The sequence below is a fragment of the Hypanus sabinus genome, chromosome 17 (genome assembly GCF_030144855.1).
Source record: "Hypanus sabinus isolate sHypSab1 chromosome 17, sHypSab1.hap1, whole genome shotgun sequence".
Lineage (NCBI taxonomy): Eukaryota > Metazoa > Chordata > Chondrichthyes > Myliobatiformes > Dasyatidae > Hypanus > Hypanus sabinus.
Window position 1 is genome coordinate 48,113,580 of NC_082722.1, and position 19,385 is coordinate 48,132,964.

The 19,385-nt window shown below is 38.3% G+C and overlaps 1 protein-coding gene across 3 annotated transcripts in view; it reads right to left on the minus strand.

The window, feature by feature from the left end:
• The window catches only part of LOC132406893 (PH domain leucine-rich repeat-containing protein phosphatase 2-like), a 141,957-nt gene extending 123,700 nt beyond the window's left edge, over positions 1-18,257 (minus strand). Inside the window, exons 1-2 of one of the 3 annotated variants that reach the window (XM_059993004.1) lie at positions 16,626-18,257; positions 6,899-7,200 (exon numbers count right to left, since the gene is read on the minus strand). In XM_059993004.1, coding sequence (XP_059848987.1) covers positions 6,899-7,200; positions 16,626-16,643 — 320 coding nt within the window. In that variant the 5' untranslated portion in view covers positions 16,644-18,257. Of the gene's footprint in view, positions 1-6,898; positions 7,201-11,130; positions 11,356-16,625 lie in introns of those variants that run through there. The other 2 variants (XM_059993003.1, XM_059993005.1) reach the window with 2 other exon arrangements.
• Between the last annotated feature and the right edge of the window lie 1,128 nt (positions 18,258-19,385).

Here is a 19,385-nt window from a genome sequence, read left to right on the forward strand (position 1 = left end):
TCTCAGCAAGACACATCAGGTCCAGAATGGCTATCCTGGGAGCAAACTACGTCAGCAGATTGATAGAAAGATAGAAAGTGATAGAAAGTCAGTAAGATAGAAAGTGGATCCACCAAAAAAAGCATTATCTGGCAGACAGACGAAAGGCAATTATTTCAAATGTGGTTAACAAAGTCTCTGGCTAGAGGTTGCTGCAATAGAAAAGGTAGAGGAATTTAGGAACTGGGACACACAAATAGAACAGAAAAGGGAATAAAATGACTCACTGGGCTCTATGAGGACATAGCCATTCTCACACATGATGCAGGAAGTAGAACCTATCAGGAAATGATTTACACAAATAAAAGTCAACTGGAACTGAAACTATTGATATAGCATACTAGAACCTAGATTAGTTTGTGTGGGAGTGTCATATGTTTGCCAGGGCAATCCTTGTGCAAAAATTCATCTTTAATATCTAACGTTAAAGCAGCAAACAATAACGAATTAGGCGTCCAAAAGCAGTAAAGCCTTTGTAGCCTTATCTTTTTCATTGCAATTGTTCACTTCTGTACGAAAAATTTAATTTATATTGTTATAAATCTCCTGTCATGATAACAGCTTTTAACTGATTTAAATAGAATTACTATACATCAGGCTCATGACTTCAGGTAATATTCAAATGTTGCCAAGCTTTTGAACTCCTAACTCATTACTTGATTCAATCTTTCTAAATTGTACAAAGAGAAGGACTTTTCCTTACTTTTAAGGCAGGTAGACACACCCTTGAAAGAAATTTTAAACCAAAAACTAATAATAAAAGTTAGAATTGTAGACATTATTATCTTTCCTTTTAACCAATGGCCTTCTTGACCACCAAGGGAAATAAGGCAGTAGATCATGAAGACAAAATTTAAAGTTACAATATCTGATTTAAGTCAATGGAACATTTTAAAAAAACATTTTAATTTGCTTACAGTTAAGAGAAGACTTGTCCTTCATGCAGTTTAAATTAAAACTAAGTGGTAGAATTAGATACTAATTCCAAAAATTATTAAAGCACAATTTAATTCAACTACCACAAGTCTGAGCACTAGATTTGCTACTGACTACTCCCATATGCACAGAGGCTTCGTCAATGAGAAACCAATAACTTGAACAAAAAGGAATTAATTCAAAGTGACAAACATAAAATAAGGAAAAGATACTGCTCTTTCCCGGTTTTGGTACCATAATCAGTAATTTTTTCCAGGTTTTTTTTCTGCTGATTATTTTTCTCAAAGAGCTAAGGAAACCCAACAACCCCTGATGAAAAAAAGACATGCTGTAATTTACTGAATTTGTTCACAAGCTTTCCACATCTCCAGTTCAACCTTTAGTCTCATGTCCTGGCTTTATCAATTGAGTAATGATTTGAATATTTAATAATTAAGGACTTGATTTCCACAATGTACCAACGGAATTCTTTACAATATTGCAAAATATGATTAATTCTCCAATTATGGATATGAAATTACAATATATAAAAATGGCAGCTGCAAATCCTCATTTTGGGGAATTGTTTGAGAACTGAGATGCAATTTCAGATATCATCTTTCTTAATAAATATTTGATTTCCATTGGTCAACAACAAAATTAGTTATGATTTTGAATGCCCTGTTCAATTTTGTATTCTTCAGATAGACCTTATGTGAGTTTAACAGTCAACAGTAGTTGAAATAAACAGCTTATTGCAATTTTTGTTGGATGAAATGCTGCCAGTCTAGACAGGTTTATAATGAAGTTAACTCTTCCACAAGTGGCTCTTTTGTTCAAGTTCTATCATTTTAAATAGCTATTTTTCTGACATTGTTAAATTACACAGAGCTACAAAGGAATTTAGAAATGTGGTTAAACATAGTTTAATCAGGATTTTACTGGGACTTAAATAATCAGTATTAGTAACTTAATATTTTAAATGGTATACTTAGTATTGATGAGAAGTACAATTGTTTGTGTGTTATTAGTTTAGGCAGAATTTTTCATCTATTATTGTGACAGATGAAGATCAGATCACATTTTATGAGTAATTAACGCAGAAAACTAGGTAATTGCAAAGGGTTCACAAACTTTTTCTTACAATTGTACAACATTGGATGAACACACACAAAATGCTGGAGGAACCCTGTAGGTCAGGCAGCATCAATGGAAATGAATAGTTGACATTTCAGGCAGAGAGCCTTCTTCAGGACTGGAAAGGAAAGAAGATGCCAGAATGAAAAGGTGTGGGTGTGGGGAGGGGAAGGAAGGAAGAAGCCAGGTGGGTAGAAAAGGTAAAGGGCTGGTGAGGAAGGAATCTGATAGGAGAGTGGACCATAGGAAAAAGGGAGGATGACGACACACAGGGAGGTGATAGGCAGATGAGAAGAGGTTAGAGGCCAGAGCGGGGAATTGAAGAGGGGAAGGGAAGAGAAAAATGTTTTTAACAGAAGGAGAAATTGATAGTCATGCCATCAGGTTAGAAGGAACATAAGCCATTGCTCCTCTATTATGAGGCTGCCCTCATCATGGTACAAGAGGATGTCATGGACCGACAGGTCAGAAAGGGAATGAGAATCAGAATTAAAATGCTTGGTCACTGGAAAATACCACTTAGGTCCCCCAATTTACGATGGGTCTTACTGATGTAGAGGAGATCATATCAGGAGCACCGCACACAATAAATGACCCCAGCAGATTTGCAGGTGAAGTTTTGCCTCACCCGAAAGGTCTGCTTGGGGCCCTGAATGGCAGTGAAGGAGGAAGTAAATGGGCTTATAGAGATAACTGTCAGGAGAGAGATTAGTAGGGAGGGATGAACAGACAAGGGAATCACAGAGGGAATGATCCTTGCAGAAAGTGGGGTGGGGGGGGGGAAACAAGGAGGTAAAGACATGTTTGATGGTAGGATCCCATTGGAAGTGACGGAAGTTGTGAAGGATCATTGGGTAGTAGGCAAGGACAAGAGAGATGCTGAGGCTCATGAGGTAGTAGGTAATTTCAATGACATCCTCAATGACAACATACTTCACCAAATGGAAAGCTTTTCCAAATTGTTTTAAATGAGATAAAATTATATTACATTTTGATGTTCCAGATAAGAAAGATGGAAGTCAGGTACAGTTAGTTAATGACCTTCTCTTGGAGAATCTATGACCACAGATTGTTCATGAGTAATGCAATAAGCCTGTAGAAAAACATGGAAAACTTGCAATGAAGCATAGCTCTCACGTGTGCAATAATACACGATTCAGAAATATCCAAACCCCTTGTATTTGCTGCCACCTCAAATTAAATTTGCATGCTTACAAAAATAGTAATGATTTCCAACAAAGGATACATATTACTGCTTCTAAGAGAGGTCAAATATACCAGCTATATAGTGACTAAGCCTACTCTAAGTTGAGTTGGACAGCATTACAATATCTAGCAAAGTTGTAAGAAAACTACAAAAGGTACATGGAGGTAAAAATTATTGAGGACTTACTGCTCACAATATGGAAAAAAAAGGATTAAATAACTTCTGGACCATCTTGACAACTGAAAATCCTGCTCGTAACTTGTAATCACTGTTGTCAGATACAGGTTTCCAGGGCCAAACAGGAAAGACTGATGTTAAACAAAGTTACTGAAATTTATTTTGTTATAGTAATTTTGTCTGGGTTAATATGACTAGTCAAGTTAAAGTTGTTTTGTCTTTGAGATGAATTCTCAGTATACTTATCGGTACTTATAAGACAAATGTGCACAAAACATATCGAACAAATAAGAACAGTGTCTAGCCAGCCTCACCAATTGCTAATAAGTAGACTTACTGTAAATTATATTCCATTGCCTTTGTATGCTTTCCTCTGCATGTTTGCAATAATGAATGTGACTTCAGCTTGCCCCGATTTCGTGTGTTATCATCCCACAGCAACTTCCTATAACTAGCCTTTGGGAATTGTCCATATGCACACAAGCTTAAGATGGAACAAAGCTAAGCTAGTCAAAATGGCTGTTGATAGTTATTGAATCAATCAATACCTTAACAGGAAAAAATTATAAACTATATTGCATCTCATCTCTTCTAAATATCCTCAGACTTCAATTTGCTAAAATGGTAATTAATCAGTCACAGACTTCTTGAATCATCCAGCGAAAGGCAGGCCTCAAGAGGCTTATAGAAGAGAGACATAACTGTGTTACCAGTACAAAAAAAAAGGTCAACATTCTGATAGCCAATGATAAATCCTGTCTCCTCTCTGTCAGAAATAGTTGTCAGAAAAGTTGGGTCTTTCAAAATGCCCATCAGAAAGATAATCCACATAGTAGTTTTTCAAAATATTCTATTTAAGATTATTCCAATGTTCCAGTCAGTCAGCTAATTGGTTAGATTTATCAATTAATAATAAATCAACATTTGTAGATCAGAAAGACTCCAAAAATTCCACCCTTATCAAAAAAATTGCATCAATGTCTCAGCTAAATAGATCACATAACACGCAGTTGAATAATTATTGCTCAAGCTGGCCAAATAGTGTTGATCTATATTCATTAAGAATTTGAATACAAGAGTAAAAATGGCTTACTAAGTTATAAAGGGCCTTGTTTAGACCTCACCTAAAGTATCGTAGCAATCTTGGTCTCCTTATACAACAAAAAAAAGATACACTTGTCATAAATGAAGTGCAATGAAGATTTACCAAAATGGTTCCAAGGGTACTAATGTTTCCCTATGTAGAGAAATTTAGAAGACCTTTAACTAAGTATAAAGGAATTTCAGGTGATCTCATTAAATCTTACAGCATGTTTTATAGGGTTCAAAAGGATGGATTCAAGTAGGGCAAGTCCCCTCGGTGGAGAATCTGGAATGGGGGGGGGGGGGGTGGAGAAATCACTGAAAAGGGAAACGCTGCTTAGAACTGAAATAAAAGAAATTTCTTTACTCAGAGGGTGGTATGTTTTTTAAGAATTCCCTTCCCTAGATGGCCTTGGAGGTTCAGTCATGTCCATTCAAAATGAAGAGAATCAAGGGAAACAGGAATGGTGTAGGAAAATGAAGCCAAGGTAGACCAGTTAGCACTTGATTGATGGAAGCTCAATCCTACTCCTAATTCCTGTGTCGGTATGTTCATTGTTACTAATTACCATCTATGCCTTCCCATTTAGCCTGCTGAACTATTACAAATGATTGGCTCTCCTGAACAATAAAAAGCAATACTGTAAAATTAATCAAGGATATAATACAACTCAAAGATAATGATCGCATTATGTTGGAAAAGGGGAAAATACATCCATTGGTAAACATAGGAGCAAGACCAAATGTAAAGAACAAACCTCTATAATTTTTCTAAATCTGATTGCATAATAACTTGTATGATCTGTATTCAAAATAATGTTTTCCTATCATAGAGGGTTTGATTTTACACTTCTGTTTATGCTCTTGAAATATCTAGTGTTCTTAATATTCATGCTGTTCTTAGAAATCTCGCAATCCTATTTAGGGATAAGATTACTGCAACTTGATGGGGCACTGACAAAGTGGTGCAGAGGAAGTTCTAATACAATGGTGTACATGTCATGTACGACTACTGTCTATCAGCTATTATATAGTTTATCCAAATTTAAACAGTATACTGCAATATAACTTAACACAGTGAATTAAAACTGAGTTCAACAATCAATCATTTACACCCCGAGGACCTTCTCCTCATATGCAACAACATCAAATGGGACTTTTGAACTCTGAGACAAGAATCCAAAGTGCCATTAAGTAGATGAACTTTGAGCATGGATAGCAGAAGATAAGAGAGAAAAGCAACAATAAACACAAGATTTGTAGGAAAGCCAAGAAAATAAGGAAAACAAAGGTTATAACCAAGGAGACAATTAATGTCTGAATCAGTAAACTTGTCATGGATAAGGGGACTCTTTTGAGCCAAGAACATCAAGGCAGAGGAGCCAACTGAAATGGGGAACTTTGGAACAAAGCCATTATTCAGCAATGCAAACTTATATTATGCTTAGAAAGGCAAAACATTTAAGGTCATCTAAAAACAGTTCTCTTTTTTTGAGTTGTAAAGAACATTAAATAAACAAAAAATATGAATCAATGATGGCTGGTTCCTAACTCTGAGTCACACCGAAACCTGAACAGACCTAAAGATACTAGTCAGTAATTTCAACAACTGTAAACCCTGTTAATCAAGGGAAATATCAATTCACTTAGTTTAAACAGTACAATATGCATGTAATTCACAAATTGGAGCAGGAGATCTTTGCACTGTGCTCATGATCGAATTCAGTATGTTTCAAAGATGACGGGTAATAAAGATAGCAGGGAGGAAAATTCTTCTGTTTTCATATACAATCAACACTCAAAAAACAATTCTGGAGATCTTAAGAGAAGAAACACTGTAACACAATTTAAAATACCTTTGCAAGAAACCTTAAGTTGGGTCTCACCAAGAATAGAATGGTCACTAATTGTGAATGTTTTGTGAGAAAGCACCTTAGCTTATCACAGGCTCAGGGAGCTGGGTCTCATTGGCTCTGCCCTGCTGCAAGTAATTATAGACTGCTTAATTTCCTGAGTTAGGCAAGGAAGTGAATATTGTATAATCAGCAGTTAACACCCTTTGACCCAATGGAAGAAGGAGGTAATTGATGAAGCAACTGAAAATGTTTAGTTTGAGGTTTGAATTATAAATACATGTTGTTAACTCTTCTCACCATTCTTACCCTCTCAGTCAAAAATAACTCTATCCCTCATTAAAATTCATAGCCCCACAAATGATCTGTTGCCTAATGCTATCACTGATTCCTCCAAATAAACAGCCAGCATGTAAAAAATACATGATGATAAAATTCAGTGGACTATCTGCCAAACCACTGCATTCCCTCAGAGGTTTGTTCCTACCTGATGAAATCACCATGGAGCTGCAGATACAAATCATCACTATCCTGAGTGCACAGCTCTGCTGTTGTTGTTTCAGTGCTGCAGAGTACCAACTGAAGATCTGGGCCAGATGATGTGGAAGTGGATGATAGCGAAGTACCAGACGAAGAGGTGGAGGAAGAAACATTTGCCAATACCATCTCCTTTCCATGAATATATATGCAACCTCTTCTTATATCTCCTTTGAGCCACTCTCTCTCCCGTAAACCCAAATTACTTTTCTTTCCAAGGCAACTCCTACTGGCATTGCGCTTCATGTTCCTCTATGAAAGGAAGGAAAGATGGATAAATTCTATCAGAACACGTGAACAATTTTTGAAGACAGAAATGAACATGGCAAAATCAAGTATGTACAGAATGAGAAAGGTTAAATGCATTCATCGTTTACTAAAGGTATAAAAGTTGAATTGTGAAATATTGAATAGAAGTGGCTTAGCAGTGTAAACATTCAAGTGAAACATAATTCACATGAGCTGTCAGGTAAAATAATCTATTTTCAGTAATGAAATTTAGGGAGTCAAAGATGAATAGGGAAACTAAATAGTTTTCAGGATTTTAAAATGCATGATGTATTTTATATTCTAGCTATACAAAAAAAATTTCAGTGCACCTCAAATGTTCTATAATGACACTTTTGAAATGTTAAAATTCTACAAATCTTATTTTGTTCATCCTCGCTATAGAAGCAAAAAAGATCTTTATTTCAGGTAAATGTTTACAAAGTTTTAAGTGCTTAAAGTTAAAACTAACATTAGCTCAAAGATTTTTCTTTCATAAAAAATGGTGTCTTTAAAAATAAGATTGTGAAACCTTGAAAGAATCAATAGAATAATCTGGAACAAAAATTACACCACAGAACCAAGTCTCCAAGAATCTCTAAGAGCTTCCAATTAACAGAAATTTGTTTTAAACCTGAATTGATCACAGTTTGTTGTTTTAAAAATGTGTAAGTCATGCAGGCAGAACACCCAGATAGTTCTCTTTAGAGCTCACACACTGTGCATAACATACTGTTCAAACACATCAATTGGTCAAATAAATAACTACAACAAAACTCATCCTTCTGGCAAAATTGAAGTGTTAATTTTGCAGAGCAGTGATATTTCATTACAGCATATTTAACAATTCTAACAGTTCCACGTAACTTCAGTTTCCAAACTTCTCTAAATATGACAGCATTCCTGCAAGTTAAAAACTATTATGCAGGACACGTTGACCTACATTGAAATAAATGTAAAGCACATTCCATTTTACAAGGACACTAAAGGTGCATTCAGGCTACTCAGTAACTGGTTTCTGCAATGTGGCTAAATAAATACAAAAGCTCAGGCAAACAAAACACGCTTCATGGTAGATGTCAATACATAAGGTCACTGGCCATTCTCTGATCATTAGATTCAAAGTAATCCTGATCAATTGACAAGTGCAACTTCCTTTGACCAAAGGTCAAAGATAGTGTAACAAGCATATGGTAAACCTGGTAAGTGCATTTTAGCTTATATAATATCTACCTTCACAAGTCCAAAATTCAGTGTGTCAGAATTAAATCAATGGTGAACATGGTTTTACTCATCTAGTGCAACACAAGAGGTCACCATTGGGTCCACTGGCCCTATACCAGCTTCCAGCAAAGCTATCCCAACAGTCCTCATCAACAAGCCTCATTCAAAACCTGAGCCTCCTCTGCAACTGGAATAATAAAACTGATTCAGAGATCCTTGACTTTCTTATCAGGAGACCAGTCAGGGCAGATGAGTAATAACATCTCCTCAACGACAATCAACACAGGCTCGCCTCAAGGATATGTGCCAATTATTCTGCACTCAATACACTCATGACTGTGGCCAAGCACAGCTGAAACAGCATAATTCACTGATGCCACAGTTGTTGGCAGAATCTCAGATGGTGACAAGGAGACATACAGGAGTGAGATAAATTGGCTGGTTGAGTGGTATCATGACAACAACAAGCACACAATCTCAGCAAAACCAAGGATTTGATTGTGGACTTCAGAAAAGGGAAGTCAGGAGAACACACCAGTCTTCACTGAAGGGTCGGTGGTGGAAAGCGTGAACAGCTTCAAGATCCAGGGCACCAACATCTCAGAAGATCTTTCATGGGCCCAACACATTAAAGCAATCACGGAAGTGGAACTCCAGTAGCTATACTTCATTAGCAGCTTGTGGAGATTTGGTATGCCACCAAATGCTCCTGTAAATTTCTATAGATATACAGTGGACAGCATTATTGCTGATTCTATCACAGCCTGGTATCAAGGCTCCAATGTGCAGAATCAATTAAGACTGCAGAGGATTGTAGATTCAGCCAGCTCCATCACAGACACAACCTTCCCCACCACTGAGGACATCTTCAGGAGCCGGTACCTCAGGAAAGCAGCATATCCATCTTCAAGGATCCTCATTATTTGGGACATGTCCTCTTCTTAGCATTATCATCAGGAAGACCCACACTCAATGTTCTAGGAACAGCTTTTATCCCCTCTACCATTATATTTCTGACACTATCACTTTATTCCTCTTTCACACTATTTATTAAGAGTAATTTTGAAGTCTTGCACTGTACTGTATCAGCAAAATAGCAAATTTCACAACACACTTCAGTGATAATAAACCTGATTCTGATTCTATTCCTCCTCCCCTTAATCACCCAATAGCCTCACTACTTTTATTCTCTCTCACATACCAACCAACACCCCGCCCCCACAACCTCTACACAGAGACACTCAAGGTCAGGGTCCAATCCAAGTCACTGTAGCTACAACACTACCTACTGTGTCACTGTACTGAATAAAAATTATTATACATCATTCTTTATTATACTGGAAATCCAACTTTCAGTTAGCTTTCAGTGCCTCTAGAACCCTCATCATAATGATGTCATCCTGGTAGACCATACATTTATTTGAAGTTTGTTCAGTTGCAAGGCAACATAAAAACCACAAGAAAAATGGTGATGGAGAAAAGGAATGAGGGAGCAATGAATACTAGTCCAGCGCAAGCTTTCAATTCACAGGATATTCAATAGTGGCAACAGTGCAACTCCTTGAAACATTCAAATAAGACTCGCCAGGCTTTAATGAAATAATTCTAGCACTACATTGCCTGAATCTGTTAAATCTCTTTGCTACCACACCAATCACAAGAATAACATTTTAGTACACATTCTAAGCCAACAACAGATCAGAGATATTACACAAAATTCCATAGTTCTTAAGGACTCCATGAATGGATGAGCTTTAAATAAACACTGAGTAAATAACAGGCCAATATAAATCTGAAATTAAATAGAAAATGCTGGATATTCACTGTGGGCTAGCCACCATCTACGGAAACACAGCTGACGTTTCAGCCCACTGACCCCTGACCAACGCTAAGTTTTCAGCTTTCCTGAAGTGGCCTTAGGGGATGGTTGCGGCAGTTACGATTTACATTAAAAAGACATTTGGACAGGTACCTGAATGGTAAAGGTTCAGAGGGACGCGGTTCAAAAGTAGGCAAATGGAACTAGATGAGATGGGCTGGGCATCTTGGTCGGCACTAACAACTTGGGTTGGAGGGCCTGTCTGCAAGCGGCATGGTTCCGTGACTTTATAAATTGTAATCTCTTTGTCACAGATACAACAATACTCCAAAAATATATTCTTAAGTGTTTTGAAAGGCACTATATATACAGTTTTAAAAATGACAAATAAACGCTCCAGCGCATCTTGGACATCTGATAACCTAGTCATTGGGTGGTTCCTACAGGTTCCGCTGTTCAGCGAGACATTATAAAAGATTTGCATAAAAGTGTGCAGGCAACAGCATTTACCTTATTATCTTAGTATCAGTTTTTGTGCAGTAAGTTATATGGAAATAAACGCAATTTGAAAATGATATTTATTTTAGTATTGCAGATCTGTATTTCTAATGTTCAAAAGACTACTAACAGTTAAATTAAAGGTAGCGCGATCGCAAATTTTCGCTGCGTTTTCTCTGTGCAAAGACCTGATACCAGCTTCACTGCAAACGCAGTATTTTGAAATAGTGCGCCATAATCACCATTCAGGCTAATTAAGCCTTAATAACTTTACATAGATATTCAAAAGCAAACCACGTTTCTTTTAAAGGCACGAGATCAAAAGCAAATTTTTCCAGATATCAATAAACCCCGGCCATAGTTAAAAACAATACCTTTAAGACGCGCACTCCCCTCCCTGCAACCGCCGAGCCCGAGCTGCATGCGGTGCTGGGCTTTGCCGGAGGGCAGAGCGGCTCCATCAGCACTGCGGCGCCGGCAGCCGGAACGTTTGCGGGCTGGCACCTGGGCTCCGCATCCCCGGCCAGCCCTGCTCGCCTTCCCGCCTCCGTCTCCGCTGCTGCCGGCGACGGTACCTCAGCCATTGCGGTTAGAGCCGCATCCACAATAAGATGAGGAAGAGCCAAGAGCGTCAGTGTGGAGTGATGCAGTTTCCAAGGGCTCCTCAGCTTGCGCCCGTCGCCATGATGACAGCGTTGTGCCGGAGCGGAGGGAGGCCGTCGCGTCGCGTCGCCTCGCCTCGGCGTTCATCTGAATGTGCCTCATGCATTATTCATCAGCTCGTGCGTCATTTGCATAGCACCCCGTGTTTTTCGCCCCTCTGCTTTCACAGTGCGTCATGGAGGAGCGAACTCGGGAACACCCCGATTTGAATTAGCTGGAATTTGTAGTGCAATTGCATTGTTCTTAACATAGCTGGCTTTCGGTATTCGATATGATCAAGCTTGATCTGACTGATGCGAAGTAACCTCAAGTTGGAAACGTGCAATTTAATAAAAATAGGTTATGGTCTCGTCAACGTTATGGGTAGGCTGAGCTCTTCTGCATGAGGGCACCCGGAGATTGACACTGAAAATTCCAGTGAGTAAATTGGTGGAGATTTGAAGCCATTTTTCAAATCCAATTTTTCTTGTATTAAAAGATGACGTCGAAGTTTTATTGTAACTACTCCATCACTCTCATTAAAAATAGAATATGCTGTAAAGTCAGCAACTAGAAAGCCAACGTGGGAACCATAGACTTCCACCCATACGAATACAGAAAGTGAAACGTGATCAATTTGAAAAGGGCCCTGAGACAGTATCGTGTACGGGTTTAGTCTATCTCTAAGCAAGGGTATATTTGTGATAGAAGGAGTAAAGCAAAGGTTTGTCAGATTGATGGGCTGTTATATGAGAACATCAACAGACTAGACCTATACACTCAATAACTATGGCTCTTAGCTGCTCAGAATCTATTGATCTCAACCTACTCAGCAACTAAGCATCCAGAGAATTCAAAGAATTCACAAAGCTCAGGATAAAATGCTTTGTGTTGAAAATGGCCAATTCATTAAGCTACAACCAAAATGATCATTTCTAAATTCTCCAAACTCAGCATCTAAACCAGTAATTTCCAAAGTAAGCAATATTGCCTCCTTGGGGCTAGTGGGAGTTTCTAGGGGAGCGAAAAGGTTGGCGGGGGCACTCAGTGGCAAGGGGGCAGCTGAGGGATTACAGGCTTAATTTAAGAAAATGATTTATTTGATTCTCAGTGCCTCAATTATAATGATTATATAATCAGCTCATCTTTTACTACCCACTGTTCTTGGACTTCGCTTTTCAGTAACTATAACACACTTGAAGCAATGTGACACATATATATGGCATATCACCAGAAATCTGGATTGAAGAAATCATGTTATTTCTGCACATTATTGCTGCTCACTATTGTACTACAGCGTTAGCTAGTTCAATTTCCCTACTCTAATCACACAGTAATGCAATTCCTGAGCGCTTAGGGTATGACATTCAATTAGGTAAAGTTCAGAATTTAACCTTTCGAATGGTCTTGGCCGCATTTCTCTAACCCACTGCCAAACCAAGATATTGCTGCCTCACTTTATGTAGGTTTGCCGTAGCTATGATGACATGATAACTTTCTGCTTTATTGATTTTAAACAATAGGTGATTGACTATGGTTATTAATCCATAATGAAAACGGCAGAAGCTGACCAAATGAAAAAAAGCATAAAAAGTATAGAGTACTGAAATATGGATTTCTACCAGTACCAAGTGACCAACAGCAGCCAATGGGTCTGTTGCGTGGAAGTTTTTTATCTCCCCAAAGAGGCAACAAAACCGTCCAGGCTCCTTGAACATTTGAAGAGAATAAATCAAACAAAAACTTGACTTATTTTCAGATACTTTGTGAAAATTTTCAGAAATAGAAAACACTTTAAAAACATGCTTGCCAGCACTTCACAACAAAACAGTGATGGTTTGCATGCTTCAGGCAACATTTCATTGCTAAATCTGGAAAGCCTCATACAACTGAAGAACGAATAAAGCCAGTAGTAAGCGAGGATCTGAGTACAGTTTTGCATCAGTCACCAAACCAAACCATGAATGTGATTCCATGCTGCGACAACTCTGTTCAAAGATGAATAGATGAAATGTCTGAGAATGTGGAAGATGCAGTGTGCAACATACTTAGGACAACAGAATTTGCTCTGCAGTCAAATAAGTCAACTTTGCCAGGCAACAAATGTTGGCTTCATGAAAGCATGGTTCAAGAGATGTTATTTGCAAGGGAACAAGAAATAGATATGAAGGAGGAGTCAATATTTCACATTTTTGAGCAGCTTTAAAAAAAAAAGGACATTCTACTCACCAACATTCTTGTATGTACAACAGTTGGGGCACCGTCAATGACAGGACCCCACGTGTGGTTGTTACTTTCTGGAAAAAAAGCGGTACCTAACGTTTTTACCATTCACTGTGTAGTTCACAGGTAACATCTGTTTGCAAAAAACAGCTAAAGTTATTGGTTGTACAAGTCATTAAATACTGAAATCACAGTGGTAAATAAAATCAAGTCCCATGCTCTCAATTCTTGACTATTTCAAGAGCTTTGTATTGAGACTAATGAACACTTTGAATGCTTGCTGTCGTACACAGAGATCAGATGGCTCTCAAAAGGAAACTCCTGAGACACTGCACTTTTTGAAACTGATAAAATTCTTTGAAGATTCAAATGCTTCATTCAGTAATCTGCTCAAGAACATTAGGCATGACATAGCTTATTTGCCAGAATTATTTGTAAAGTTTGATGAAATGAATCTTCAATTGCAAGGTATAAATAGATCTTTCTTAGTTAACTTTTCAATGTTCCCCATTGTTCACTTTCCAACCCAGTTTAGTGTTAGAACTATTGATGGATTATGCAGCCTGTGTCCAACTAATTGATGCATATTCTGAACAGCCAAGGTACGTAGCAGAGCACATATGGTTCAGATGGCATAATTAAAGAGAGACTCGTTTCTTGCTGCTCAGATGGGAATCAAATATTCCTGCTCAAGGTGACTACAGCTCAAGTCCACAGTCACAAGCATGAGTACTTAACATCGTTTTAAGTAGTTTTAAGTCGCAAGTCCCTTGAATGATAAGGAAGGAAAGTATGCTGGGCTGCAAGTAAGATTTAAACGCAGAGGCTTTAGACTCCCACTCCCAACTATCCTTCTGGAGAATGTACAGTCTCTGGAAAATAAAATTGAAGACCTTAGAATGAGATTGTTGTACTAGAAGGATATCAGGGGCTACGGTGTACTTTTCTTCACAGAAACATGGCTCACACCCACCGTATCGGACATAGCGCTGCAGCACAACAGCTTTGCCGTTCTCCGTAAAGAAAGGACAACTCAGTCTATTAAAGGCAGAGGGGGTGGAGTATGCTTTATAATTAGTTTATCATGGTCCAGCTCACTTGACCTGGAACATCTAGTAGTTCAGTATCATCCACTTTATATGTCAAAGGAGTTTTCCATCATCATCCTGGTAGCGGAGCACATTCCATCTCAGGCCAGAATCAAGCACTGGAGGAGCCAAGTTCTGTAATCAGCAAACACAAAGCAGCACACCTGATGTCTTTCCTGTCATTGTGGGGAGGATTTAAACCAGACTGAAGAAGTCCCTTAACAACTACCACCATGTTATCTGTGGAACCAGAGGAGCCAACACATTGACCACTGTTACACCACCATGAACAACGCTGACTGATGCCTACACTTTAAACAGTCCGATCACCTGGCTGTAATTCTATTTCCAGTGTGCAGGCAGAGACTAAAGACCACAGGTGAGGACTGAGGAGGTATGGCCACGTAAGGCTGAGCAGCATTTTCAGAACAGCTTTGAGCTGGTGGACTGGACAATATTTAGGGATTCATCGTCTGAATGGATACGCCACAGTTATTGCTAACTTCATCAAAACCTGTGTGGATGAGTGTGTGCCTTCAAGAATATACCAGGCATACCCAAAGAGCCGTGGGTGAACCAGGAAATTTGTTGTTTGCTGGTCATCTATCCAGAATTATACAAGTAGTCCAATTATGACCTACGGAAGCCTATCTTAAGAGCAACTAAACAATTCAAATCGATGCGAGAGATGGAATTGAAGGCACGTCAGCTCTGGCAGTGTTTGCAGGCCATTACTTCTTACAAAACAAAAACTAACATCATGAATGGCAGTGATGTCTCACTCCTAGATAAGCTCAATGCCTTTTATGCACGCTTTGAAGGGGAGAATAAAATTATATCTGTGCAAATCTCTATAGCAGCCAGTGACTCTGTGATCTTGTCTCGGAGGCTTACATAGAAACAACTTTCAAGAGGGTGAACACTCGCAAGGCATCAGACCCTGATGATGCACCTGGTAGAGCTCTGTAATCCTGTGCCAACCAACTGGTAGGAGTTTCTGAAAACATCTTCAATCTCTCACTGCCGCAGTTGGAGGTTTCCACCTGCTTCAAAAGGGCTACAATCATACCAGTGTCTAAGAGCAGGGTGAGCTGCCTTAATGGCTATCACCCAGTGGCACTCACATCCACCGTGATGAAGTGTTTTGAGAGGTTGATCATGGTTCGACCTAACTCCTGCTTAACCAAGGACTTGGATCCACTGCAAATTGCCTATTGCCACAATAGGTCTTCCACCTCAGCAATGAGTTGTTAATGGTGGGATTTTCCCCAGCAGGCTGGTCTTTGGCTTCAAGTTCAATTCTTTAGCTTCTAACTCCATTAAATGGATGAAAAAGCTAATTATTATGAAGGATATACAGTATAGATACTATACCCAGAACACATCACAAACTCCTGGAGTTTAACCAGTTCTGTTTAAGCTGCAAGTAAAAAGAAACCTTTTTTTGTACTACTATCCAAATATCTGCAATCCATTAGTCTTTAATCATTTCTGGAACTTCAACTCCTGATAAGCCTTGGTTGCTTTGAAATCTACCAATTGAATAAGCTTTACAAGGATGACTTCTCATTTGCCTTTATTAAAATCCAGTTACCACAGATTTGCCTCTTCCCTCAATATTTTAACCTTTACAAATCTTACTCTTCCATTCAACCTTTATTTGATCCATGAACAAATGCATATATAGCTTTATATAATTGTTTATAACACCTGAATCAACATTATCAATGTTTCACAACAAAACTGTATTTGATGCTTACATTGTCCAAGTATGTCAAAACTTCACTTTCTTTGTTCAAAACTTCAGATGGAAGCCTTCCAGTGCCAAAAATGTTAACACTTTTGTGCCATTGTTCTGCTTATATTAATTTTGGCAACACCTCAGTCCTATTTCAATCCACCTAATCAAAACTTACCTTTAGCTGGCAGCTCATTCAGCATCAAGTCCAGCAGGAACATACTTGTGTGCTGAGAGGAGGTGCCCAGCACACTTCACATTCTTGTTTTTTCAGCTCCTTGCCATGACTTGCTACTGCAAGTTTTGCAACTTTTCATTGAGTGTGATCATTGATCCTGTGGGCGAAAGAAAAAACAAGGTAGTTGTGTGTCAAAGGCTGTTGAAATTTAAGAGGAAAACCTCAATGTACTGTCTGTGGCTTCTTTGCCTTTCTGAGCCCACTATGTACCTTTGTTCCTAAGATAGGCAAGTGAGCATGTTACTAGCAACCTACCTGCAACTGATGATCCAGCCCACTATCAATTTTCTTGGTGCATCTTGGATTTTGTCCTCTATTTTTCCACTGTATATACTTATATTAGAGTCATTTAACACGATGAAGGTGCTCCACACTTCTCCGATCACTGTTACCCTAAATGTGTTCATCTTGATATCCATTATTTCTTTTTTACTTTGCATCTCATTGTTACCAGGTTCTGAGCTACTTTTCTTTTTTGCCTGTTTGTGCACTGATTTTGCCTGTTTGTGCACTGATTTTTTTCCTACTTTATCCCTTTGAGCCAAATCCAAACTTCCAGCTCTATGGCCATTGGTCCACAGGTCACAGCTTTAAGTATGCAGCCAAGTGTTAGTGAAATGCATTGAGGGTTTCTTCATCTAATATTTTATCAGGCAGAATTCCAGACCCCAACACTTGCTGGTATAAAGACCATAAGACATCGGAACAGAACTAGGCTATTTGGCCCATCGAGTCTTCTCTGCCATTTCATTGTGGCTGGTCCAATTTTCCTCTCAGCCCCAGTCTCCTGTTTTCTCCCCATATCCTTTCATCCCCTGACCAATCAAGAATATATGAACCTCTACCTTAAATATTCATACAGTCTTGGCCTCCATAGCTGCCTGTGGCAATGAATTCCACAGATTCACCTCTTTCTGGCTAAAAAGATTCCTCTTCATTTCTATTCTAAAAGGAAGCCCCTCTGTTCTGAGGCTGTGTCCTATGGTCTTGGACTCTTTTGCCATAGGAAACATCTTCTCCACATCCACTCTATTAAAGGGAAATAATATGGTGCAAAGATGACTGAAATATGTAACATTAATGGCCAAGAACACACTTCTGTTTTGCATTTCATTTGAAATATACATGACATCGATGCATCAAATAAAAATTCAGTCGTTGATGAAATGTGTCCATCTCCCCCCAAGTATTTTTGTCCCTGCTAATCTTTCCTCTTGACATCTGTAGTACTTAAGGCATTAGAAAATGACATAGAACTGATACCTAGTTTTCCAATAAAACATTTGAAACTTCAGTTGATAACACCATGCAAGCTACAAGTGCAATTTCACCATTCCATAGTGCTCCAAACTCTGTTCACTGTCACTACAGTGTCTCAGTCAAGTCTTAAATTCTCTCATTACAGATCATGACAGCTGTCTCCCTCACCAGATTGTACATTATCTGATCATCCTATTAGGAACATTACCCAATGACCTGGTTATATCCACACAATCTCACCGTGCCTGTTTATATTGTGGTTTACAAATTATTCAAATGTAACATTTTACAGACTAAGCCAAAAAATGCAATTAGCAATGTATAGCATGTATTTAATGTAAATAAATTTATGTAAAAATTAGTACATGGAAATGATTATTACTTTCAAACATTAGAAACATTAAATATAAAAAAGTAGTGTATGGGAATGGCTATTAAATTTTAAAACTTCCATTATGTACAGAAACAACACAATCCATTCAACATTTAGTAACTCACTGAATGTTGATTTATAAAGATTAGAACAATTTGCTTTGAACAATGTCATGGAAGATTTGCTAGTTTTTATAAACACTCAGAAGTAATCATATGAAATCACAGTACCTTAGAAATAGTAGCAACTGTAGCAGAAAATGGTCAGAGCAGCAAGGATTGCAAAAGGCATCACTCTCCCTCTTGCTTTCCACCCAATCCAAATGATATACTGCAAGTTTACCATTCCAGAATGTTCTACCAAATTGTATACACGCTCCTTTTACCATATCTGGGCTAATACATGTCCTAAACTTTTAAGACACCACAGGTCAAGGCATCAGTTTCTTCACCATAATCCTTCATCCAATCTGTCTTCCCAGTTGCAGCTCTCTAATGACCTGGTTCCTGACCTCAGTACCAGACCCACACAGTATGATCTTTTACAAATTTCTCAAAGGATAACATTTTAGAGCTGAAAGAGAACTGCTTCTTCGAAATAAATTTCACTGAAAGTAATTCACCTGAACCCCAAGTACATCCATATTTAATCTTCAATTGGTGTTCCAGCCCAGACATCGCACTGTTTACACTTTAAATCTCAGTGCAGTGAAATACATTTCACAGATATTTTCTTTACAAAAATTTATCATAGAACTTAATATTGTGAATATTAAACAGTATTTAAGATGCAGATACTAATTTAACTGTAGAACAGAAAAGATCCCAGTGGACACTTGTCACTCTCAACTAAAATCAGTGCAAAGTATAATAGGTTGGCATTAATGGAAATACAATGCAATAGCATTTGATAAGTGGAAAGTAAGATGGCTTAGCAATAAGATTAAAAATAAGCTTTCCTGTGGTTCAAACAGAATATTGCCAAATTACATTGTAGGAACTGTGGAATTAAGTGGGAATACAATAATATAACCTCTTCTTCATCTGGTTCCATTCTAAACATGGAGT